This window comes from Anser anser (assembly GCF_964211835.1).
Source record: "Anser anser genome assembly, contig: HAP1_SCAFFOLD_256, whole genome shotgun sequence".
Classification (NCBI taxonomy): Eukaryota; Metazoa; Chordata; class Aves; order Anseriformes; family Anatidae; genus Anser; species Anser anser.
In genome coordinates this window covers 93,171-117,000 of record NW_028153706.1, presented here as the reverse complement: position 1 = coordinate 117,000, position 23,830 = coordinate 93,171, and the positions used below count along the sequence as shown (strand labels likewise).

General features: G+C 47.7%; 1 protein-coding gene and 2 long non-coding RNA genes across 3 annotated transcripts; all 3 read left to right on the top strand.

The window, feature by feature from the left end:
* The first annotated feature begins 8 nt into the window (after window positions 1-8).
* Window positions 9-2,904, top strand: LOC310891598. Its single transcript, XR_014577646.1, has 3 exons — window positions 9-459; window positions 680-799; window positions 1,582-2,904. It is a non-coding gene; the product is annotated as an uncharacterized lncRNA (long non-coding RNA).
* A 508-nt stretch (window positions 2,905-3,412) lies between these two features.
* On the top strand, window positions 3,413-5,326 carry LOC310891599. The gene is made up of 3 exons (XR_014577647.1): window positions 3,413-4,107; window positions 4,845-4,907; window positions 5,166-5,326. It is a non-coding gene; the product is annotated as an uncharacterized lncRNA (long non-coding RNA).
* A 1,644-nt stretch (window positions 5,327-6,970) lies between these two features.
* Window positions 6,971-9,341, top strand: LOC310891600 (zinc finger CCCH domain-containing protein 11A-like). The gene is made up of 3 exons (XM_083853852.1): window positions 6,971-7,716; window positions 8,133-8,194; window positions 9,000-9,341. The coding sequence occupies exons 1-3, from the start codon at window positions 7,558-7,560 to the stop codon at window positions 9,259-9,261; spliced, it is 483 nt and encodes a 160-aa protein (XP_083709978.1). The 5' UTR covers window positions 6,971-7,557; the 3' UTR covers window positions 9,262-9,341.
* Window positions 9,342-23,830: the final 14,489 nt, after the last annotated feature.

Sequence of the window (23,830 nt, the reverse complement as noted above, 5' to 3'; positions counted from 1 at the left end):
ATGTATGATCAGGTGGTTTTTGAAGAAGTGACTCCATTTTCAGGCTTCCAGGTGTGCTCCAAGGCATATTATTGAGGACGTGGAAGAGAACACTTGCTGACAAAGCTCCTGGCAGCTTTACAGAACTTTAGTTTAATATTGTGTTAGTTCCCGTAACAGCTGATTTCAAGGCATTGCTCTCCTCAAGAGACTAATTTGATGAACAGAAGAAAGCTGGAAAAATGCTTGTTACTCATTATTTTTCACTTGTTGGTACTTTGTTTAGGGTTACTTTTAAAAAGAAGATTTCACTGATCACAAGCCAGTGGAAGACTTTCAGCCCAAGCAAGGGTGAAGACAGCTCTCTCCAAGAGCAGAGGAAGTCGCTGTGGAGAGAACCCGAGCTTGTTATCAGAACTTGTCGGCATGTCTAAACAAGGAGACGATTGCTACTTCTATTTCTATTCTACCTGTACCAAGGTATGGCTGGGTTTCTTTTGCTTTGCTTTGCTTTGTTTTTGTTTTTTTTTTTTTTTCATTTTTTTCAGGAAGGGGTAGAGTAGGAGGAGGAGGCACACTGGTCTTTGGTTAACGTGATAACCAGATAGATTCTGAATTCAATCGTAGCAACCTGAGGCAGTAGCATGGACGTTTTTGAGGCTGTACTATATTTTCCTTGTTGGTTTCCTTTTGGTTACAGGGAGACAACTGTTCCTTCCGCCACTGCGAAGCTGCTCGGGGGAACGAGACAGTCTGCACGCTGTGGCAGGAGGGTCGTTGTTTCAGGAATGTCTGCCGATTCAGACACATGGAAATTGACGTGAGTGCCTAAAGATGTGTTCTCAAAATAAATCAACAAAAGCATTTTTCAGTGCTGTAGGTGTGCTGATTGTGCTTTTGCAGGATAGAGTCATTTGCTTTGGAATTACACTGGTTTCTGTTAGCAGGGGAGGGGGTGGGAGGAAGGAGAGGGAAATAAAATCAATGCCTTAGGTATGTCTTAGCAAGATTTTCTTTTATTAGACGCCGACAGTATTGTCTCAACAGATGCAGAATAACCGCTAACTAGACTGCTAAAACCTGCTGGAGCAGGGGGGTAATAAACAGGCTGTACTAGCCTCCTGAGAGCAGGCTTGATAATGATCTATCAGGTCTCTTGTGTCCCGGAGTCCTTCAGATAATGCTGTTCTAGCTGCCTGGGCTAGGAAGCAGTGGGGAAAGTTAAAGGTGCAGAAGAACGAAGTCTCCAAGAAGTAGTTCTGGATAGAGTTAACGTAGGCAATTTAAGATGTTCTTTTTCCCTCTGAATAATCCTAGTATAATCCTAGGTGTATTAGTTTAACCCACCCTAAACTGATGTCTGAGAGTGCCTGTCTTCTCAAACTGAATGATGACAGGGCTAAACGTGCATAGTGGTTACAGCTTCTGCAAACTTTGTGAATATGCCCGGAAATACTATACTTCCGTGATAAACTGACCTTTGGAATGATGTTTCAGCACTGTATTGTGACAGCCCTATCGCTGTCGTGACCTGGAACTGTGCATCTCTTTGCAAACCTTAGGTGCATGTTATCACGAGCTTGTCTTTCTTTCTGTCTTCAGAAAAAGCGCGGTGAGATTCCCTGCTACTGGGAGAAGCAGCCAGTAGGCTGTCAGAAAGCCAACTGTGCTTTTCATCACGCAAAGGGACGTTACATCGATGGAGTCTTCTTACCACCAAGCAAGAGTGAGTTTAGGTCCTTTTTCTTTAAGTATTGAAGAATTAATTTTGCATATTACTTAGTGGGTGCCAATAGTGTAGGAGACATCAGGTAACCGTCCATTTGTGAGTGCAGGAAAAGGTCTGCAGTTCTAGGTGGTCAGCTAAACCGAGTGTACTGCTGCTGTACTGCTGGTATTTGTTTTCTGCTTTCATGCTCAGCTTCTCTCTGCTTTGTGTGATATTTGCCTTGCAGTTTGCTTTCTGTTGTTTCGTCCTCTGCTGGGTGGTAGGGAGATGTGTTGTTGTTTGAAGGCAAGTCATTGTTCACGGTGTAAACAGTGGCGGGATGGGCAAAAGGAGATGCTGAATTCATTGTCTGTGCAGGTTATCTGCCTTAGCTACCATCTTCGTGCATTGTGGTCAAAGTTTTAAACTGCCATATTACTGATGATCCTCCTCTTCCTCTAGCTACACTGCCAAGTCCGCCTGAGTCCGCGGACAATGATTTGAAAGTGGCTCAGATGTCACTGCAGCAAAACAAACTTTCTGTCCAGTCCAATCCCTCTCCATAGCTAAGGCGGGTGATGAAAGTGGAAAACTCGGAAAATGTCCCAAGCCCTACACACCCTCCAGTTGTAATCAATGCTGCAGATGATGATGAAGATGATGATGGTGAGCATGGTTTGGTTCTTGGAAGGAATTTGTGCTGTAAATGATTGTGTAAGTCTTTGGTTCTTGGAAGGAATTTGTGCTGTAAATCAATGTATAAATCACAGATGACCTGAGGTCTGACTAGCGATAGGGCAGGCAGTCTGGTCAGGTCACTGGTGGCTTTGTCTGGCAGTCAGTGGACAGAACCTGAAATGTTGGAGGAAAGCTTAGAACCCCTCTTGGCTTTAGTTGGTCTGTTGTGTAAAGCTCTATGTGAAACTAGGAAGGAAATTCCTTTTTTTTTGTCTGAAGAGTAATATGTTGTGTAGTAGTTAAAGCTGCAGAGAGAATCTAGAGTCCTAGATGTTTTGTCCTAGGGTAGTCTACTTACGAGTTCATCAGGTCAGTGTAGCTGTATTAAAAAAAAAAAAAAAAAAAAAAGCTTTTTTATAGGAACCATGGACTGAAGTGTCATTGCATGAGCTACATAATCACGAACAATCTGGCCTATGCATAACTGAATAGATTTTTCCCCTTCAGACCAGCTTTCTGCGGAAGGAGAAGAAACTAAAACTCCCGTCCAGCAACCAGCTGAGGAAGGCCAAAATGGATTACGGATGATTTCCACTCGGAAAGCCAGTGCTACTACTGCTAAACAAGGTATTCCAGCACCTGTAGTAGGATAAATCGGAAGGAGAACTTGACAATTAACTCAAAAGCAATGTGGCGTAAAAACACAACAGAATGTAGGGGTGCTGAATGGACTCGGTTATTTCCATGATCTCATTTCTCCCTGATACCATCATGTGCCCATTGGGTCAGAAAGTTGAACTCCTTTTCTTTCCTTTTGGAGAACAAAACAGGGTCACAGCATGGAGTTTAAATGGCTGCACGTGCAGCCTGGCAACCACTGTTGAAAGCCATATCTAACGATAGAGGGATCTAATATCACGTAAATGGATTAAAATTAAAACTACAGTTTTTACCCTGAAGGGTGAAAGGAGGGGCAAAATGCCATTGATTCTATGGTTGTTTCACTTGTGAGGAGTGTTGACAGGGTTTATTCTAAATACTTCTGAAAGTTCCTGAGCACTAAGAAGCCTGAGGATCTGTGGTCCTCAGTGAGTGCCTCTAAGCCTTAGTCTCATTAACTGTTTTCTGTTTTCAGAGGACGGTCTGAATTTTGGAATAAAAACACTTGAAGAAATCAAATTGCAGAAAATGAAGGAAAAAACTAAGAGACACGGTGGTGAGTTAATATTCCCTACTTTCTTACCCTCTTCACCTTCATCCTGTGTGATGATTTTTCTTTCAAAAAAAAATTCTTCCAGTAATACCGGGTAGCTGGCTATGCTTTGGTGAATCCAACTATTTGCCAAAGAAGTGAAATTTGATTGGCTTCAGAATGGCAGGTGATGGTGGCTGGGAGCTGCTTGAGGGATAGACTCCCATGTTTAGCTGGGGGCATCGAGCAACCTGATTCTCAGCCAGCTGGTATTCTAGATGGGAATTCCAAGGGCAACCAGAGGCAAATTAGTCACCTCTCTTATTTGCATGCTCTGGTCACTGTATGTTTGACAGTAATGAATAATTACAGTTTTTTGTTCTTCGTGATAGTTTTTTCTGTTTGGTAAACTTCCTTATGTTTTGCTTGCTCTGAGCAGAAGGTCCTTCAAGATCTTCTCTTCCTCCCGTCGATTCTATGATTTTTCCTGCTCCGGAAAAGGAAAATGTCCGGACAGTGGTGAGAACTGTGACACTGTCTACAGAGGAAGGTAATAATTAATGCTTTTGTTTTGATTTCATTACTCCTAAACTGGAAGGTTAAGCAAGACGGAAGGCAATTCACCCCTGTTAGCCTCCTGGTGCTGCCGCCTTCTGTTCAAAACATGCTTTTATGCTGAAAGTCCCTGGTTGTACTGGAAAGCTTTGGTGCTCAGGTTAAGTGCAGTAGCAGGAGAAAGAAAAAAATGTGTCAGTATGCAAATAGGGGGATAACTGAAAAACAGGAGAGTAACGAGAAGAAAGAGCTCTAGAGGACAGTGCTATGTAAGAAGCAATTTCTGAAGCTTTAAAGAGGCTGACAGTGGCACGTGTGGACAGTAGTGCGATAGGAGTCTGTGTATAAATTATATTGTTTAGAGTTGTGCAAATTCCTTTGAAAGGGAAAGAAGTGAAGAAGTACTTTTACTCATAGACATTCACCTTAGAAAGGAATATTTCTCAGCATTGGTACCTAATAATATTCTGCTTGCTTATGCAGCTCTGTTCTGCACAAAGTATAGCTGTCAAGCAGACTCAGATTCATTCTCGACTACATTCAGCTGGAATTTGAGGCAAACACTGAGACTATGGATACTTTTTCTAAGTTAATTATAGTTGTAATATGAGTTTGTGTGGTTTAGCTGTCAAAACAGTGTCTTGCTGGGTTTTTTTGGACATGGGCTAACAGTATACTATTTCTATTGGCTACTGGTCTCTATGAAATAGAAAAATTTTACTTTTGTTTTAGGGGAGGAACCTGTGGTTCGACTAGATCTTGCTGAGAAACAAGGAAAACGGAAAGCCTCCGTGGGTAAGAACTTTTTATGAGCTGTTATTTAGGTGCCGCCTTCTCTATATGACTGCATCGAAGAGTATTTTTGACGTGTGAGAGGAAAATGCGTTGCAGTGGAGATCTGTGTTGACTGCAGAAATGGCAAAAAAACCATTTAGCAGCTGAAAGGCAATTTTATGAAAATATGCTTGAAAAATAGAAGCTTGTGGTTGACTGTTCTCAAATCTTCCTGCAAAGAAATGTTCTTAAAATATTCCTTGTTTTCTCTGTCTGAAGCTGATGTAAGCGCCCTTCCCGTGAAGCGCAGCCTTGCTGAAAGGCTGGGGAAGAAGGTGGAGGTTCCGGGAAATGCTGACAAAGCACCAAAGAGAGGTACAGCTACTAAACAGGCATCTGGATGTGATTCACGGGTTTTGTATTTAGGCTCTCTGTTTGTCCTTTTCCTGCGATGTTTCTTTTTGCACGTTGGCTGAGGTCTTAATCACCGGGATTCAAAGTTACCTTTCCTGCCTTGTTTTCGAATGTGAACACAAAGTTGACGTTTATGCAGCCTCCCTAATTTGGTCTTTTTCTGTTTTGCAGTTCAAGTTCCCAAGTCTGTGAAGGAGAGACTAGGATTACCTTCTCAACGGACTAGTACTGCGAAAGGTAACAACTGGCTATTAAATATACTTTCTCCTTCTTCCTTTCCGTGAACTTAGACCGTTTTCATACAGCCCTAAAAAGGAATTCAAATGAAAACAAAGAACTGGTTCCTCTTGCTCGAGTGCTGAAGCTCTTCTGACAGCCACTATCAGAAATCTGCCTCTAGGTGTGTGTTTATTTTCCGCTTGTGCCTTGTCAAGGTTTTAAGCTGCTTCTGTGAACCATCATATACAATTAGAATAGAGCCACTGCCGGGAGCAGGAATTTGAAATGCAGTCTGAAAAAGTAATCAAGTAAACTAGCATTTCTGTGTAGCAACTCTCTCTGGATAGGGCTGGTCTTCAAAATACAACAAGTGGCTCAGAGGAGGAGGAGAATGTTAGGCTATTGTCCTAAGATGGGTTATTGGGAACGCTCAGGCTTAGTTTTCCTTAGTACTGTGACAAATTTTGGAGACTTAAACTATTGTTGGACTCTCTTTAAATGCTGGTGCTTCTCATTTCTTGATGATGACAGGGAAGGCTGCTAAGCCAAAGGGAGAGATCCATGTGAAAACACTGGAGGAAATCCATCGTGAGAGAGCTCTTCGAGAAAGTCAAGCCAAAGCCCAGGCTGAATGGCATGGTAAAACCAAAGATCCCAGCGCAGGGGCAAAAATTGAGGGTGAGCCCAAGAAGCAGAGTGTGCTCACTCTTTCCGGGCCCAGCAAAGTGCAGTCGAAGGAGCCGGCAGGTAAAGCCAAGCCAGAAGGAGAAGTGCGTGTTAAAACCCTGGAAGAAATAAAGCGCGAGAAAGCTCTGCGGATGCAGCAGAGTGGAGGAAATGTGCCAGCTCCCCCAGCACAACCTGGACCTGCCCCAGCCGGGCAGAAATCGTTATGGAACACAAAGCTATCAGGTAATAAGATGCTTTAATACCTGCCCCGGTGAGGTGCTTCCCATATTGAGCAAGTTCCATTTGCTCAGGATCTGCTTTGCTTTTTCCTTCAATGCGGAGGATAAAAGAGTTTAAGGCTACAAAGTTCAAAGGCAAAGAAGGGCCAGAACGTGCAACCATGTCTGTTTTCGTTAATTACGTGATGGTATTCTGTATTTCCCACTAGAAAATTAACACATTGAGGGGCTTTTTAGTCTAATTTTGGTATTCTGTTTTTTTCTGCCATCTGTTTATGGTATGAAGTCCTCCCTGTGTTGAGTTCAAGTTCACCTTCCTCTTTGGCATGTGTTGCTTAGCTTGACACGTGTATGTGTTTGTAAAGCATGCATCAGCATCTTAATGTGGGGGGCCAGTTTCTGTCAAAAATGACAGAGGATCAAAGGCCTCGTTGTTAAGATTATATCAACTTTGTAAAATGAGATTGTGTGAGGGAGATAAGGAGGGCTTAAAGGCTGCATGCACTGCACATTGTAGCCTTTCTCTCTGTCTCACGGGACACGAGGAAATAAACACACAAAGAAAACAAGTACCCAGCTTTCTTTCGTTTCTTCTCCTGCCAGCCAGACGTTAGGTCAGGAATGGGAGACTAGAATATGACTCTACAAATTTGGATTTTGTAGAACAACTTAATAAATTTTGTGGGACATCACTGCAGGGGAGAGGAAGCTGGTACAACAGTTGCATACACTCTCTTGTCTTACTATAGCTGCTGCTTTTCCTTTCCTAGAGGGAGCAAGACTTTAAATACAAAAGCTGTCAACATTTGTGAATCTTACTAGACTTCATACAACGTCTTAGAGTATTGCTTGCACTTGGGATCGCTCTGTGTCTGAGTTTCCCTCGTCCTGGATTATGATTTACTGTAGCCATTCACTTTCTTTGTTCCTTTGTATGGATTGTTGGTAGACGGAGTTTACTATGTGGAAGATATTGCTGAGAATCCAGGCAATGGCAGTGTAATTCTGCTGGCCAAATACAGTTAACTGTGTAGAAGGGCCGTGGAAATGAGGAAGAGAACGTGGATTTTTCATGAGGCAGAGCAAGACTGTATCAGTTCTCTCTTCCTTTTACTCTAGCCAACTTTAACATGTTTGCGAAGCCTTGGGATGGGAAAGTCGCTTCCCCCAAGAAGAAGGCACTGAAACGTAAGGCACCTGGCAGTTTTCCCTCTGCTGTAGCAGCTGTGAAACCACGGACTGCCTCCGATGCAGACACAATGGGACCTCCAGCCAAAAAAGCAGCTATGGTAAGGACAGGGGCTAATGCAGAAATGGATCCCTTGTAAAATTTATACCCTCCTCTAGGAGAAAAGATGGAAAACTCAAATGTTCTACAGGCCTTCTGTTTCCTTTTAAATCCAGTAGCTGCCTACAGAATTCTTGTAGTACCCTTCCATATTTATTAGATTAATGGCACTATTTACTTAGTCCTCTGTGATTCTGTGATTTCTCTGGTGTGGAGGATTTTGTCCATTAATGCTGTGTTCTTAAAAGACACAAGATCATTAGTAACCTCCAAGTGAATATTAACTTTCTTCAGGAGCACCTTGGTTTTGTATTTTGGCTAAGGCTCCGCAATGCCAGAGGAGAAGCAGCATGGAGGAAAAAGCTAGTAAGGAATCTTTTACCCATGAGTCCTAAATGCTGTTTTGCTGCTTTCTAGGCTGTTCCAGCCACGCTGGAGCACGTCCCAGCCACCAGACTTGAAGAAAATCCCCAAAACAGGTGATGACCACAACTTGTTCTTTTTCTCAATCGGTGTATATCCCCAGTGAAACATAAGTTCTGTCACACGTGGGGAAAAAAGGAGGGTTCTGAGATAATTAAAGCCCAAATCCATCAGAGGATAAGTCACTTATTTATCTTATAAGATAAATAAGTCACGTGAAATGACTTTCTAGCAGCTAGCAGGAATGCTTAATTAGACTTACTTTCTTTAAATGCTGCAAGTCGGTACAGCTTTCCAGTGACTTCTTGCTCTGTCTGAATACCTAAATGAGGATGAGGTGAAGTTCTTCTACTTCCTCGTGAGGTGATAAATGATGAGTAGTGTCCTCTGCCTTTTGGTCCTCAAGAATGCCACCCGAACAAACATACAAGGTGACAAGAGTGCAGGGAGAGCAGAGGGAAGTGATGGCTGCAGATCAGCTTCCTGTAGTGGGGAGCAAACTCTGCTGAGCGTGCCGTGGGAAAAATGACTAACTTAGTAAACAGATATTTGCAGATGGAGACTTCTTAACATTTTTACAGGAAAATTAAGCAAGGTGGCAAAGTGCCCCTTGCTACAAAAATTGAACCATCTCTGCTAGACTCCGGGTGCTCTGGCTTCACAGAGAAACCCCCAAACTGAAAAATGTACCTGCTAATATATTGGGCTCTAAATGTAGCCCTGGGTTAATTGAATAACAATCCCTGGGTAAGATTGAAGTGCAGGAGGGGTTGGCTACGGTTTTAAGAGCCGGTTTGCAGAAAAGGGATTTCCCGTTAAGAAATGGCATATACTGATTGTTCTCTTCCTTGCTCTGCCAAGACCTGAAGCACATCTTGGAAGCCAGGCAGAATCCGTGGAGCCAATGGAGTTCTCAAGCTCGACTTCAGCTTCTTCCCAGCTAGAAGAAGCAAGGACACGCCGGCTGAGTTCCACAGGCAACGCGCCCGTATCTGTAGACGAGGATTTAGAGATGCTACTTTGGGAACTCTCAGACGGCATACTGGAAGCCGAGCTCGACTTGGACCCAGGGAAGGATGAGGATGACCTCCTCCTTGAGCTTTCCAAGATGATTGATGATTGAACTGCATAGTCCTATGGTATATTAAAAAAAAAAAAAAAAAAAAACAACAACAAAAAAAAACTCTTCTTCTTGTTGGATACCCCGAGGTGATCCTTTTTCTAACTGAGGCTTTGCAATGAGACTTAAAGCACAGTTGGATCTGGTAGAAATTGGCAGGATCTGCACTCAGTTGTCCTAAGTTTTCCTGCTGGTCAGAGTTAAGGTCTTGTGCATGGTTCCGTAACTATAGGTGGCTACCTTTGATATCAAGAGGACAAAGCACTTGTTTCTTTTGGCACAGAAAGATGTCCATCGGCACGCTGTGGTGGCTGTGAATTGACGTAGTGATGGAGCGATGCTCTGAAGGCTTAAACGGAAAGCTTCTTCCTTCCGCCCCCCCTTGGCACAGCTCGATGTTGGGCACATTGTGAAGCCTGAGTGTTCTGATTTCTCGGACAGTTGATACCCAAATCCCGGAGTTACTATGTCAACTCTTGACTTTTATTTGTGTATGCCATTGTTTTGACTGTAATCTTTTCAGATGATGAAGCTGTAGGGGCGGGAGGGAGCAAAATAATTATTCTAGCATTGTGGACCAAACATGCTGCCAGGAGTGGTGGTGGTGGGGTCAGCCCACCCGGCCTTACTTTCAATTATCAGGGATGATAAAATGGTGTGAAAAGCAGCAGCTCTGCGATACGGCTACGCTACCCCCACTCCCTTCTCTTGTGCTGTACCAAAGTTCCCCCAAGCTTTGGTTGGTGCTTTTTGCTGGTGACAGTAGGACTCCAGGGCGAGTAGTCGGGACTCTCCTGCAGTAACTGGGTCAATTAAGGGTTGGTTTAAGTGCCTCCTGGTTTTTAAAATTGCTCCCCTGAGCTGCTGGCTCTGCTGCCTGCTACAGCAAATGTTCGGGTGCCATCAGCGTCGCACTTGGGCGTGGGCACTGACCCTGCGGAGGAGAGCTGAGACTCGCGTGTATTGTGTACCCTGCCGCCAGTGATCGTTTTCCCCTAGCAGATCTATTTTGAATCATTTCCCTAAATTTTAGAGGAACTTTAGGCTCTTTGTGCTATGATTTGTGAAGCTGTAGGGGCCCTCAGGCATTTGCTGCTGGCAGAGGAAAACCGCTTGTCGAATTTGTTGTAAATACTTTCTGTTTGGACAACAACGCCTGTGTGTGTGTGTGTGTGTGTGTGTGTGTGTGTGTGTGTGCGTGCTTTGACGACCCCCTGCGACGCCCCAGCTCCGCGAGGGAAGCTTTGAAGCGGCTCTGGGAAAACCTCTGCGGAAGAAACCGCTGCTAGTGACTTGCGGAAAAGGGACTCCACAATCAGTGAGATTGTAAAGTAGGTATGTTTATTCAGCGCTGGGCAGCATGGGAGGTCGTGGGCATGAAGATTGATGACTCTTCCTCGTCACCGCTAGTTGACCTCTTGTCTTTGCACAGACTCAGTTGCTCCTTGGCTCTTGTCCATCTGCAAGACCAGTTTCTCCCAGTTTCTTAAGACAGGCTCACTCTCTTATTAGGAGACTGACCTTGGTAAGGGGCCCAAGGCTTCTTGCTTTAGTTAATTGGCACAATGCACCATAGTTAGCAAAGACACTAAGTAGCATCCTAGTTTAACGCTGTCAGCGCTCTATCTCTACTTGATAAGATTCTCCTAACTCCCTCTCTCACTGGAGCCCACGCAGCCCTCCGTCCTGCCGAAGGACTTCACGGGGACTTCTGCCGGCTCCGGGTGCCCGCACACAGACAGAAATGGCTTTGAGAGAAAACAATCAGGAGGAGGAGAGCTCAGAGACTGCGGCCGGCTTCGGCCACCTTCCCCTCGCTTTCCCTCTCCGTGTTCAAACCGAGCACTGTTCTGCCGTCAACCTTCGCTGCCTCTGCCCGCGGCGCTGGGCTTTCACGTGTGCCATTGCTCCTCTACATATTTTATCCTTCCTTTTGTAAGGAATGGTCCAGCAATTCGTGTCACTAAGGGATTTGAAGGGTTACCATCGAGGCCCGGGTCTAGGTGATAAGAGAACAAAGGGGTTTTTAGGGAAAAGTGCTGACTACTGCAGGGGATGTTGCTAGAGTTTCTGAAATCCGGCGCAGAGGCTCCCAAACGAGGAGGAAGGGGGAGCTGAAGGACAATTGAAGGACAAAAGCCTGAGAGGAAGACAACCAGCATTCAGCCCGAGCAAGCCCCGAGAGACCACCAGAGACTGGTACGCAGGCGCCCCTGGGAGGGGTTTCGGATTCCGGAAACCAATTCTAATAACCCTGCCTCTTCTCGAAGTAGTAATGAATATGTATTAGCCTGGGAGCATCAAAACCAGCCGCCTTACGTAACAGGCGTGCGTCCTGGGGGAGCAGAGACTCCCGGCGCACCCAGCGCTGCTTGCTTGCCTCTATTCGTTTAATAAATTGTAAACTTTGATTGTAATCCTATTTGGATTTATAACAGCCATTTATAACACTTTTTATATTTGTATTTTATTTAAGGCTGTCTTGCCCCCCTCCCCCCCCAGCCTCGCTGCTCGCCAATAAAGCTGGCGCAAGGGCTAAGGGATTTGAAGGGCCTGCTTGTACACCTAAGGGATTTGAGGGCCTGCTTGTACACCTTTGGGGACTGCCTCTTTTGGGGGGGGGGCGGGGGGTGTTAGGAGCTGCTTGTATACTTTTTTAGGCATTCCTCTGAGAGGGGGTTGGGAGCTTCGTGTATACTGGGGGGGGAGGGCCTCCCTCGAGGTGGAAGCGGGGGGGGTTGGAGCGTTTCTACACTGTAGGGGCCTGCCTGTACACTTTTGGGGCCTGCCTTGGAGGGGTTGGGAACTGCTTGTACACCTTTGGGGCCTGCGTCTGCGCGGGGCGGGGGGGGTTGGGGGGTTGGAGCTGGTTTTAACCTTTCGGGCTTGCATCTGGAGGGGCTTGGGGCCTGCCTTTGGGGGGGTGGTTGTGAGCTGCTTGTATACTGTAGGGGCCTGCTTGTACACCTTTGGGGCCTGTGTCTGGGGGGGGGGTGGGAGCTGCTTGTACACTGTTAGGGCCTGCCTTGGGGGAGGGGTTGGGGCATGTGCCTTGGGGGCATGGGGTTGGGAGCTGCTTCTACGCTGTAGGGGTCTGGGTCTTGGGGGGTTGGGGCTGTTTGTACACCTTTGGGGCGTGCCTCTGGGGAGGATGGGGAGTTGCTTGTACACCTTTGGGGCCTGTGTCTGGGGGGGGGTTGGGGCCTGTGCCGGGGGGGTTGGGAGCTGCTTGTACGCTCTAGGGTCCTCTGGCAGGCTTTGGGGCCTCCCTTTGAGGGGGGCAGTTGGGAGCTGGTTGTACACCTTTGGGGCCTGAGTCTGGGGTGTGGGGGCTGGGGCTGAGGCCTGGGGCCTGGGGCATGCATCTGGGTGGTGGGGGGGGGGGGGTCCAGTTCATGGGGGGGGTGGGTTGGGAGCTGCTTGTGGACAGTTGGGGTCTGCATCCGGGTGTGGCTGGGGCCTGCTTGTAGACTTCTGCAGCCTGTGTCTGGTGTTTGGGGGCTTTTCTGTAGTGTTTGGGGATTGCATTTTGGCTTTGGGATGTGTCTAGAGCTTCTGGGGCCTAGCTGTAGTGCTTGGGGCCTGCGTCTGGGGCTTTTCTGTAGCATTTTGGTAGCGTGTTTGTGATTTGGGGTCTGTATCCAGGGTTTTGCCTTTTTTGTAGTTTTCAGCTTTGTGTCTGTTTCTTTGTTGGTTGCCTGGGGTTTGGGGTTTGGATCATTAGTCAGTGTCATTAGCGTCGGGGGGTTGATATGAAGGGTTAGGGTTGTGGTTAGAGTTGTTACGGTTAAAGAGAATAAGGATTTTAGGGTAAGGGGATCAAGGTTGTGGGAATAAAAATGTTTTTGCACAGAGTTACATCGTTTAGAGGGAAGGAGGGTGGTATTGATATATGCTTGCAGTGATAAGAAAGCTTAACAGACAACCTTGTAAAATGCAGACAACCAGAATCCTTAGAGCAATTGGGTGGAAATCACGGTGTAAGAAACATTACCACCTCAAAGAGGAAAACAGTCAAGAAAAAAATAAAATTGACTAGTAACAGGCCAGCAGCTGTGTATTTTCTGTGAAGCACTGGATAGATTGTGAACATGGATTACCCAGTCAATGGGGAAACTGGGGAGGGTCCTGGTCACCGAGAGGAAAAAAAAAAATATATAAACTGTGTTATGGAACTAGTAGGTGGCTTGTGGGACGCCTGCCATTGCAATAGTGAATAAAAATGCTACCTCACTGAGATACTTGCCTGAGCCTATGGTATTGGTTACAGAGTGTTTCTAATAAGGTGTTAGGGTGTTAAGGTTTCAGGGCTAAGGCACTAGGGTTGGGTTTCAGGGTTAGGGTTTCCAGGGTTTAGGGTTAGGATTTTAAGGTTGTTAGGGTTGGAGTTATAAGGGTTAGGGTTTGGGGGTTAGTGTGTTAAGGTTTTAAAGTATTTTGTGGTTTTAGTGTTGATAGGGTTTTTAGGGTTAGGGTCTTAGGGTTTTAGTTATGCTCAGGTATTTAGGGTTAGGGTTTTAAGGTCTTATTTTTTTTTTTTTAAGGTTAGGGTCTCCAGCGTTAGGGCTTTGAGAATCTTTACGTTTTGGCTTAGGGTTTAGAGGGTCTTAATTTTTAGGGTTAGGGCTTTTAGGCGTAGGTCTAGTGTGGTAAATTTTATCGGGTTAGGACTGTAAGGGTTTTTAGGGTTAGGGTTTCTAGGTTTTTTTGGGGTAGGGGTTAGGGTTAGATCCGTGGGAGCCGTAGTGTTAGGGGTCAGGGTTCTTAGGGGTAAGGCCCAATATTAGGGTGGAAGGCCAAACTAAGGGGGGAGCCCCCCCCAAAATTGAAGGGTCGAAGCCCCAATTTAGGGGAAGAAACGTCAAAATTGTGGGGTCCCCCAAAATAGGGCGGAAGAGCTCTTAATATTGGGGGAAAACCAAAAAAGGAGGGTGGGGGACTCTAAAATTGGGGGGACCCCCCCAAATTGGTTGTGTCCCCCCCAAAATTGGTTGTGTCCCCCCCAATTAAGGGAGGAACCCCCAAAATTGGGTGGGCGAACCCCCATATTGGGGGGGCAGAACACTTAAATGGAAGTGTGAAATTCCAGAATTGAATGTGGACCCCCCAGAACAGTCTTCAGGGGTTTAGTGTGGTAAATTTTATCGGGTTAGGGCTGTAAGGGTTTTTAGGGTTAGGGTTTCTAGGGTTTGTTGGGGTAGGGGTTAGGGTTAGATCCGTGGTTGCCATAGCGTTAGGGGTCAAGGTTCTTAGGGGTTAGGCCTAATATTAGGGCGGAAGGCCAAAATAAGAGGGTGGGAGCCCCCCCCAAAATTGAAGGGTTGAAGCCCCAAGTTAGGGGAAGGAACGTCAAAATTGTGGGGTCCCCCAAAATTGGGCGGAAGAACTTTTAATATTAGGGGGGAACCCAAAAAAGGAGGGTGGGGGACTCTAAAATCGGTTGTGTCCCCCCCAAATTAGGGGAGGAACCCCCAAAATTGGGTGGGCGAACCCCCAAATTGGGGGGAAGAAGACTTAAATGGAAGTGTGAAATTCCAGAATTGGATGTGGACCCCCCAGAACAGTCTTCAGGGGTTTAGTGTGGTAAATTTTATCGGGTTAGGGCTGTAAGGGTTTTTAGGGTTAGGGTTTCTAGGGTTTGTTGGGGTAGGGGTTAGGGTTAGATCCGTGGTTGCCATAGGCTTAGTTGTCAAGGTTCTTAGGGGTTAGGCCTAATATTAGGGCGGAAGGCCAAAATAAGAGGGGAGGAGCCCACCCAAAATTGAAGGGTTGAAGCCCAAAGTTAGGGGAAGGAACGTCAAAATTGTGGGGTCCCCCAAAATTGAGCGGAAGAGCTCTTAATATTGGGGGAAACCCAAAAAAGGAGGGTGGGGGACTCTAAAATTGGTTGTGTCCCCCCCAAAATTGGTTGTGTCCCCCCCAAAATTGGTTGTGTCCCCCCCAATTAGGGGAGGAACCCCCAAAATTGGGTGGGCGAACCCCCATATTGGGGGGGCAGAACACTTAAATGGAAGTGTGAAATTCCAGAATTGAATGTGGACCCCCCAGAACAGTCTTCAGGGGTTTAGTGTGGTAAATTTTATCGGGTTAGGGCTGCAAGGGTTTTTAGGGTTAGGGTTTCTAGGGTTTGTTGGGGTAGGGGTTAGGGTTAGATCCGTGGTTGCCATAGGCTTAGGGGTCAAGGTTCTTAGGGGTTAGGCCTAATATTAGGGCGGAAGGCCAAAATAAGAGGGGGGGAGCCCCCCCCAAAATCGAAGGGTTGAAGCCCAAAGTTAGGGGAAGGAACGGCCAAATTGTGGGGTCCCCCAAAATTGGGCGGAAGAACTCTTTAATATTAGGGGGGAACCCAAAAAAGGAGGGTGGGGGACTCTACAATTGGGGGGGACCCCCAAAATTGGTCGGGTCCCCCCAAATTAGGGGAGGAACCCCCAAAATTGGGTGGGTGAACCCCCAAATTGGGGGGAAGAAGACTTAAATGGAAGTGTGAAATTCCAGAATTGAATGTGGACCCCCCCCAGACCTGGGGAGGAATCCCCAAACTTGGGGGGGACCCCCAAAATTGGGGTTAAAGCCCCAGATCCCGGGGAGCTAAGCCCCAAATTAAGGGAAGGAACCTCAAACATGTGGTGAGAACCCCAACATTGGGGGAAAGAACCTTAATATTAGGGTGGCAGGCCAAGAAAGGATGGTGGGGGCCTCCAAAATTGTGGGGGGCTTGGAATTGGGGGGAATCCCCAAAATGGAGGGGGAACCCCAAAAGTGGGGGGGGGGGGCGAAGCACCAAATTAGGGGAAGGAACCCCAAAATTGCGGGGAAGAACTCTGAAATGGAGAGCTGAAAACCCGAAATTGAGGGGAAACCCCCCAAAACGGCGGGAAAACCCTCCATAAACACGAAACCGGTAATGTAACAGAGCAAAAAATGGCGTCCTACGGCAAGGTGCGAGGCTCAATTTTCTGGGGAGTGCTGGGAAATGTAGTTCTTGGCCACCGGGTTTCCGGGAGTCCATATTGTTTTCCCAGAGCATGCCGGGAGATGTAGTTCTCGGACACTGGGCTTCCGGGAGGCCATGTTGGTTTCCCATCTTTGCTAGACTCCGGGTGCTCTGGCTTCACAGAGAAACCCCCAAACTGAAAAATGTACCTGCTAATATATTGGGCTCTAAATGTAGCCCTGGGTTAATTGAATAACAATCCCTGGGTAAGATTGAAGTGCAGGAGGGGTTGGCTACGGTTTTAAGAGCCGGTTTGCAGAAAAGGGATTTCCCGTTAAGAAATGGCATATACTGATTGTTCTCTTCCTTGCTCTGCCAAGACCTGAAGCACATCTTGGAAGCCAGGCAGAATCCGTGGAGCCAATGGAGTTCTCAAGCTCGACTTCAGCTTCTTCCCAGCTAGAAGAAGCAAGGACACGCCGGCTGAGTTCCACAGGCAACGCGCCCGTATCTGTAGACGAGGATTTAGAGATGCTACTTTGGGAACTCTCAGACGGCATACTGGAAGCCGAGCTCGACTTGGACCCAGGGAAGGATGAGGATGACCTCCTCCTTGAGCTTTCCAAGATGATTGATGATTGAACTGCATAGTCCTATGGTATATTAAAAAAAAAAAAAAAAAAGAAAAAAAAGAAAACAACTCTTCTTCTTGTTGGATACCCTGAGGTGATCCTTTTTCTAACTGAGGCTTTGCAATGAGACTTAAAGCACAGTTGGAACTGGTAGAAATTGGCAGGATCTGCACTCAGTTGTCCTAAGTTTTCCTGCTGGTCAGAGTTAAGGTCTTGTGCATGGTTCCGTAACTATAGGTGGCTACCTTTGATATCAAGAGGACAAAGCACTTGTTTCTTTTGGCACAGAAAGATGTCCATCGGCACGCTGTGGTGGCTGTGAATTGACGTAGTGATGGAGCGATGCTCTGAAGGCTTAAACGGAAAGCTTCTTCCTTCCGCCCCCCTTGGCACAGCTCGATGTTGGGCACATTGTGAAGCCTGGGTGTTCTGATTTCTCGGACAGTTGATACCCAAATCCCGGAGTTACTATGTCAACTCTTGACTTTTATTTGTGTATGCCATTGTTTTGACTGTAATCTTTTCAGATGATGAAGCTGTAGGGGCGGGAGGGAGCAAAATAATTATTCTAGCGTTGTGGACCAAACATGCTGCCAGGAGTGGTGGTGGTGGGGTCAGCCCACCCGGCCTTACTTTCAATTATCAGGGATGATAAAATGGTGTGAAAAGCAGCAGTCTGCGATACGGCTACGCTACCCCCACTCCCTTCTCTTGTGCTGTACCAAAGTTCCCCCAAGCTTTGGTTGGTGCTTTTTGCTGGTGACAGTAGGACTCCAGGGCGAGTAGTCGGGACTCTCCTGCAGTAACTGGGTCAATTAAGGGTTGGTTTAAGTGCCTCCTGGTTTTTAAAATTGCTCCCCTGAGCTGCTGGCTCTGCTGCCTGCTACAGCAAATGTTCGGGTGCCATCAGCGTCGCACTTGGGCGTGGGCACTGACCCTGCGGAGGAGAGCTGAGACTCGCGTGTATTGTGTACCCTGCCGCCAGTGATCGTTTTCCCCTAGCAGATCTATTTTGAATCATTTCCCTAAATTTTAGAGGAACTTTAGGCTCTTTGTGCTATGATTTGTGAAGCTGTAGGGGCCCTCAGGCATTTGCTGCTGGCAGAGGAAAACCGCTTGTCGAATTTGTTGTAAATACTTTCTGTTTGGACAACAACGCCTGTGTGTGTGTGTGTGTGTGTGTGTGTGTGTGTGTGTGTGCGTGCTTTGACGACCCCCTGCGACGCCCCAGCTCCGCGAGGGAAGCTTTGAAGCGGCTCTGGGAAAACCTCTGCGGAAGAAACCGCTGCTAGTGACTTGCGGAAAAGGGACTCCACAATCAGTGAGATTGTAAAGTAGGTATGTTTATTCAGCGCTGGGCAGCACGGGAGGTCGTGGGCATGAAGATTAATGACTCTTCCTCGTCACCGCTAGTTGACCTCTTGTCTTTGCGCAGACTCAGTTGCTCCTTGGCTCTTGTCCATCTGCAGGACCAGTTTCTCCCAGTTTCTTAAGACAGGCTCACTCTCTTATTAGGAGACTGACCTTGGTAAGGGGCCCAAGGCTTCTTGCTTTAGTTAATTGGCACAATGCACCATAGTTAGCAAAGACACTAAGTAGCATCCTAGTTTAACGCTGTCAGCGCTCTATCTCTACTTGATAAGATTCTCCTAACTCCCTCTCTCACTGGAGCCCACGCAGCCCTCCGTCCTGCCGAAGGACTTCACGGGGACTTCTGCCGGCTCCGGGTGCCCGCACACAGACAGAAATGGCTTTGAGAGAAAACAATCAGGAGGAGGAGAGCTCAGAGACTGCGGCCGGCTTCGGCCACCTTCCCCTCGCTTTCCCTCTCCGTGTTCAAACCGAGCACTGTTCTGCCGTCAACCTTCGCTGCCTCTGCCCGCGGCGCCGGGCTTTCGCGGGTGCCATTGCTCCTCTACATATTTTATCCTTCCTTTTGTAAGGAATGGTCCAGCAATTCGTGTCACTAAGGGATTTGAAGGGTTACCATCGAGGCCCGGGTCTAGGTGATAAGAGAACAAAGGGGTTTTTAGGGAAAAGTGCTGACTACTGCAGGGGATGTTGCTAGAGTTTCTGAAATCCGGCGCAGAGGCTCCCAAACGAGGAGGAAGGGGGAGCTGAAGGACAATTGAAGGACAAAAGCCTGAGAGGAAGACAACCAGCATTCAGCCCGAGCAAGCCCCGAGAGACCACCAGAGACTGGTACGCAGGCGCCCCTGGGAGGGGTTTCGGATTCCGGAAACCAATTCTAATAACCCTGCCTCTTCTCGAAGTAGTAATGAATATGTATTAGCCTGGGAGCATCAAAACCAGCCGCCTTACGTAACAGGCGTGCGTCCTGGGGGAGCAGAGACTCCCGGCGCACCCAGCGCTGCTTGCTTGCCTCTATTCGTTTAATAAATTGTAAACTTTGATTGTAATCCTATTTGGATTTATAACAGCCATTTATAACACTTTTTATATTTGTATTTTATTTAAGGCTGTCTTGCCCCCCTCCCCCCCCAGCCTCGCTGCTCGCCAATAAAGCTGGCGCAGGGGCTAAGGGATTTGAAGGGCCTGCTTGTACACCTAAGGGATTTGAGGGCCTGCTTGTACACCTTTGGGGACTGCCTCTTTTGGGGGGGGGGCGGGGGGTGTTAGGAGCTGCTTGTATACTTTTTTAGGCATTCCTCTGAGAGGGGGTTGGGAGCTTCGTGTATACTGGGGGGGGAGGGCCTCCCTCGAGGTGGAAGCGGGGGGGGTTGGAGCGTTTCTACACTGTAGGGGCCTGCCTGTACACTTTTGGGGCCTGCCTTGGAGGGGTTGGGAACTGCTTGTACACCTTTGGGGCCTGCGTCTGCGCGGGGCGGGGGGGGTTAGGGGGTTGGAGCTGGTTTTAACCTTTCGGGCTTGCATCTGGAGGGGCTTGGGGCCTGCCTTTGGGGGGGTGGTTGTGAGCTGCTTGTATACTGTAGGGGCCTGCTTGTACACCTTTGGGGCCTGCGTCTGGGGGGGGGTGGGAGCTGCTTGTACACTGTTAGGGCCTGCCTTGGGGGAGGGGTTGGGGCATGTGCCTTGGGGGCATGGGGTTGGGAGCTGCTTCTACGCTGTAGGGGTCTGGGTCTTGGGGGGTTGGGGCTGTTTGTACACCTTTGGGGCGTGCCTCTGGGGAGGATGGGGAGTTGCTTGTACACCTTTGGGGCCTGTGTCTGGGGGGGGGTTGGGGCCTGTGCCGGGGGGGTTGGGAGCTGCTTGTACGCTCTAGGGTCCTCTGGCAGGCTTTGGGGCCTCCCTTTGAGGGGGGCAGTTGGGAGCTGGTTGTACACCTTTGGGGCCTGAGTCTGGGGTGTGGGGGCTGGGGCTGAGGCCTGGGGCCTGGGGCATGCATCTGGGTTGTGGTGGGGGGGGGTCCAGTTCATGGGGGGGGGTGGGTTGGGAGCTGCTTGTGGACAGTTGGGGTCTGCATCCGGGTGTGGCTGGGGCCTGCTTGTAGACTTCTGCAGCCTGTGTCTGGTGTTTGGGGGCTTTTCTGTAGTGTTTGGGGATTGCATTTTGGCTTTGGGATGTGTCTAGAGCTTCTGGGGCCTAGCTGTAGTGCTTGGGGCCTGCGTCTGGGGCTTTTCTGTAGCATTTTGGTAGCGTGTTTGTGATTTGGGGTCTGTATCCAGGGTTTTGCCTTTTTTGTAGTTTTCAGCTTTGTGTCTGTTTCTTTGTTGGTTGCCTGGGGTTTGGGGTTTGGATCATTAGTCAGTGTCATTAGCGTCGGGGGGTTGATATGAAGGGTTAGGGTTGTGGTTAGAGTTGTTAGGGTTAAAGAGAATAAGGATTTTAGGGTAAGGGGATCAAGGTTGTGGGAATAAAAATGTTTTTGCACAGAGTTACATCGTTTAGAGGGAAGGAAGGTGGTATTGATATATGCTTGCAGTGATAAGAAAGCTTAACAGACAACCTTGTAAAATGCAGACAACCAGAATCCTTAGAGCAATTGGGTGGAAATCACGGTGTAAGAAACATTACCACCTCAAAGAGGAAAACAGTCAAGAAAAAAATAAAATTGACTAGTAACAGGCCAGCAGCTGTGTATTTTCTGTGAAGCACTGGATAGATCGTGAACATGGATTACTCAGTCAATGGGGAAACTGGGGAGGGTCCTGGTCACCGAGAGGAAAAAAAAAATTATATAAACTGTGTTATGGAACTAGTAGGTGGCTTGTGGGACGCCTGCCATTGCAATCGTGAATAAAAATGCTACCTCACTGAGATACTTGCCTGAGCCTATGGTATTGGTTACAGAGTGTTTCTAATAAGGTGTTAGGGTTTTAAGGTTTCAGGGCTAAGGCACTAGGGTTGGGTTTCAGGGTTAGGGTTTCCAGGGTTTAGGGTTAGGATTTTAAGGTTGTTAGGGTTGGAGTTATAAGGGTTAGGGTTTGGGGGTTAGTGTGTTAAGGTTTTAAAGTATTTTGTGGTTTTAGTGTTGATAGGGTTTTTAGGGTTAGGGTCTTAGGGTTTTAGTTATGGTCAGGTATTTAGGGTTAGGGTTTTAAGGTCTTATTTTTTTTTTTTTAAGGTTAGGGTCTCGAGCGTTAGGGCTTTGAGAATCTTTACGTTTTGGGTTAGGGTTTAGAGGGTCTTAATTTTTAGGGTTAGGGCTTTTAGGCGTAGGTCTAGTGTGGTAAATTTTATCGGGTTAGGACTGTAAGGGTTTTTAGGGTTAGGGTTTCTAGGGTTTTTTGGGGTAGGGGTTAGGGTTAGATCCGTGGGAGCCGTAGTGTTAGGGGTCAGGGTTCCTAGGGGTAAGGCCCAATATTAGGGTGGAAGGCCAAACTAAGGGGGGAGCCCCCCCCAAAATTGAAGGGTCGAAGCCCCAATTTAGGGGAAGAAACGTCAAAATTGTGGGGTCCCCCAAAATTGGGCGGAAGAGCTCTTAATATTGGGGGAAACCCAAAAAAGGAGGGTGGGGGACTCTAAAATTGGGGGGACCCCCCCAAATTGGTTGTGTCCCCCCCAAAATTGGTTGTGTCCCCCCCAATTAGGGGAGGAACCCCCAAAATTGGGTGGGCGAACCCCCATATTGGGGGGGAAGAACACTTAAATGGAAGTGTGAAATTCCAGAATTGAATGTGGACCCCCCAGAACAGTCTTCAGGGGTTTAGTGTGGTAAATTTTATCGGGTTAGGGCTGCAAGGGTTTTTAGGGTTAGGGTTTCTAGGGTTTGTTGGGGTAGGGGTTAGGGTTAGATCCGTGGTTGCCATAGGCTTAGGGGTCAAGGTTCTTAGGGGTTAGGCCTAATATTAGGGCGGAAGGCCAAAATAAGAGGGGGGGAGCCCCCCCCAAAATCGAAGGGTTGAAGCCCAAAGTTAGGGGAAGGAACGGCCAAATTGTGGGGTCCCCCAAAATTGGGCGGAAGAACTCTTTAATATTAGGGGGGAACCCAAAAAAGGAGGGTGGGGGACTCTACAATTGGGGGGGACCCCCAAAATTGGTCGGGTCCCCCCAAATTAGGGGAGGAACCCCCAAAATTGGGTGGGTGAACCCCCAAATTGGGGGGAAGAAGACTTAAATGGAAGTGTGAAATTCCAGAATTGAATGTGGACCCCCCCCAGACCTGGGGAGGAATCCCCAAACTTGGGGGGGACCCCCAAAATTGGGGTTAAAGCCCCAGATCCCGGGGAGCTAAGCCCCAAATTAAGGGAAGGAACCTCAAACATGTGGTGAGAACCCCAACATTGGGGGAAAGAACCTTAATATTAGGGTGGCAGGCCAAGAAAGGATGGTGGGGGCCTCCAAAATTGTGGGGGGCTTGGAATTGGGGGGAATCCCCAAAATGGAGGGGGAACCCCAAAAGTGGGGGGGGGGGGCGAAGCACCAAATTAGGGGAAGGAACCCCAAAATTGCGGGGAAGAACTCTGAAATGGAGAGCTGAAAACCCGAAATTGAGGGGAAACCCCCCAAAACGGCGGGAAAACCCTCCATAAACACGAAACCGGTAATGTAACAGAGCAAAAAATGGCGTCCTACGGCAAGGTGCGAGGCTCAATTTTCTGGGGAGTGCTGGGAAATGTAGTTCTTGGCCACTGGGTTTCCGGGAGTCCATATTGTTTTCCCAGAGCATGCCGGGAGATGTAGTTCTCGGACACTGGGCTTCCGGGAGGCCATGTTGGTTTCCCATCTTTGCTAGACTCCGGGTGCTCTGGCTTCACAGAGAAACCCCCAAACTGAAAAATGTACCTGCTAATATATTGGGCTCTAAATGTAGCCCTGGGTTAATTGAATAACAATCCCTGGGTAAGATTGAAGTGCAGGAGGGGTTGGCTACGGTTTTAAGAGCCGGTTTGCAGAAAAGGGATTTCCCGTTAAGAAATGGCATATACTGATTGTTCTCTTCCTTGCTCTGCCAAGACCTGAAGCACATCTTGGAAGCCAGGCAGAATCCGTGGAGCCAATGGAGTTCTCAAGCTCGACTTCAGCTTCTTCCCAGCTAGAAGAAGCAAGGACACGCCGGCTGAGTTCCACAGGCAACGCGCCCGTATCTGTAGACGAGGATTTAGAGATGCTACTTTGGGAACTCTCAGACGGCATACTGGAAGCCGAGCTCGACTTGGACCCAGGGAAGGATGAGGATGACCTCCTCCTTGAGCTTTCCAAGATGATTGATGATTGAACTGCATAGTCCTATGGTATATTAAAAAAAAAAAAAAAAAGAAAAAAAAGAAAACAACTCTTCTTCTTGTTGGATACCCTGAGGTGATCCTTTTTCTAACTGAGGCTTTGCAATGAGACTTAAAGCACAGTTGGAACTGGTAGAAATTGGCAGGATCTGCACTCAGTTGTCCTAAGTTTTCCTGCTGGTCAGAGTTAAGGTCTTGTGCATGGTTCCGTAACTATAGGTGGCTACCTTTGATATCAAGAGGACAAAGCACTTGTTTCTTTTGGCACAGAAAGATGTCCATCGGCACGCTGTGGTGGCTGTGAATTGACGTAGTGATGGAGCGATGCTCTGAAGGCTTAAACGGAAAGCTTCTTCCTT

Coding starts and splice junctions, on each gene's coding strand:
- LOC310891600 (XM_083853852.1), top strand. CDS start 7,558: ATGTTTGCGAAGCCTTGGGATGGGAAAGTCGCTTCCCCCAAGAAGAAG. Junction 7,717..8,132: donor CAGCCAAAAAAGCAGCTATG/GTAAGGACAGGG, acceptor GCTGCTTTCTAG/GCTGTTCCAGCCACGCTGGA. Junction 8,195..8,999: donor GAAGAAAATCCCCAAAACAG/GTGATGACCACA, acceptor TGCTCTGCCAAG/ACCTGAAGCACATCTTGGAA.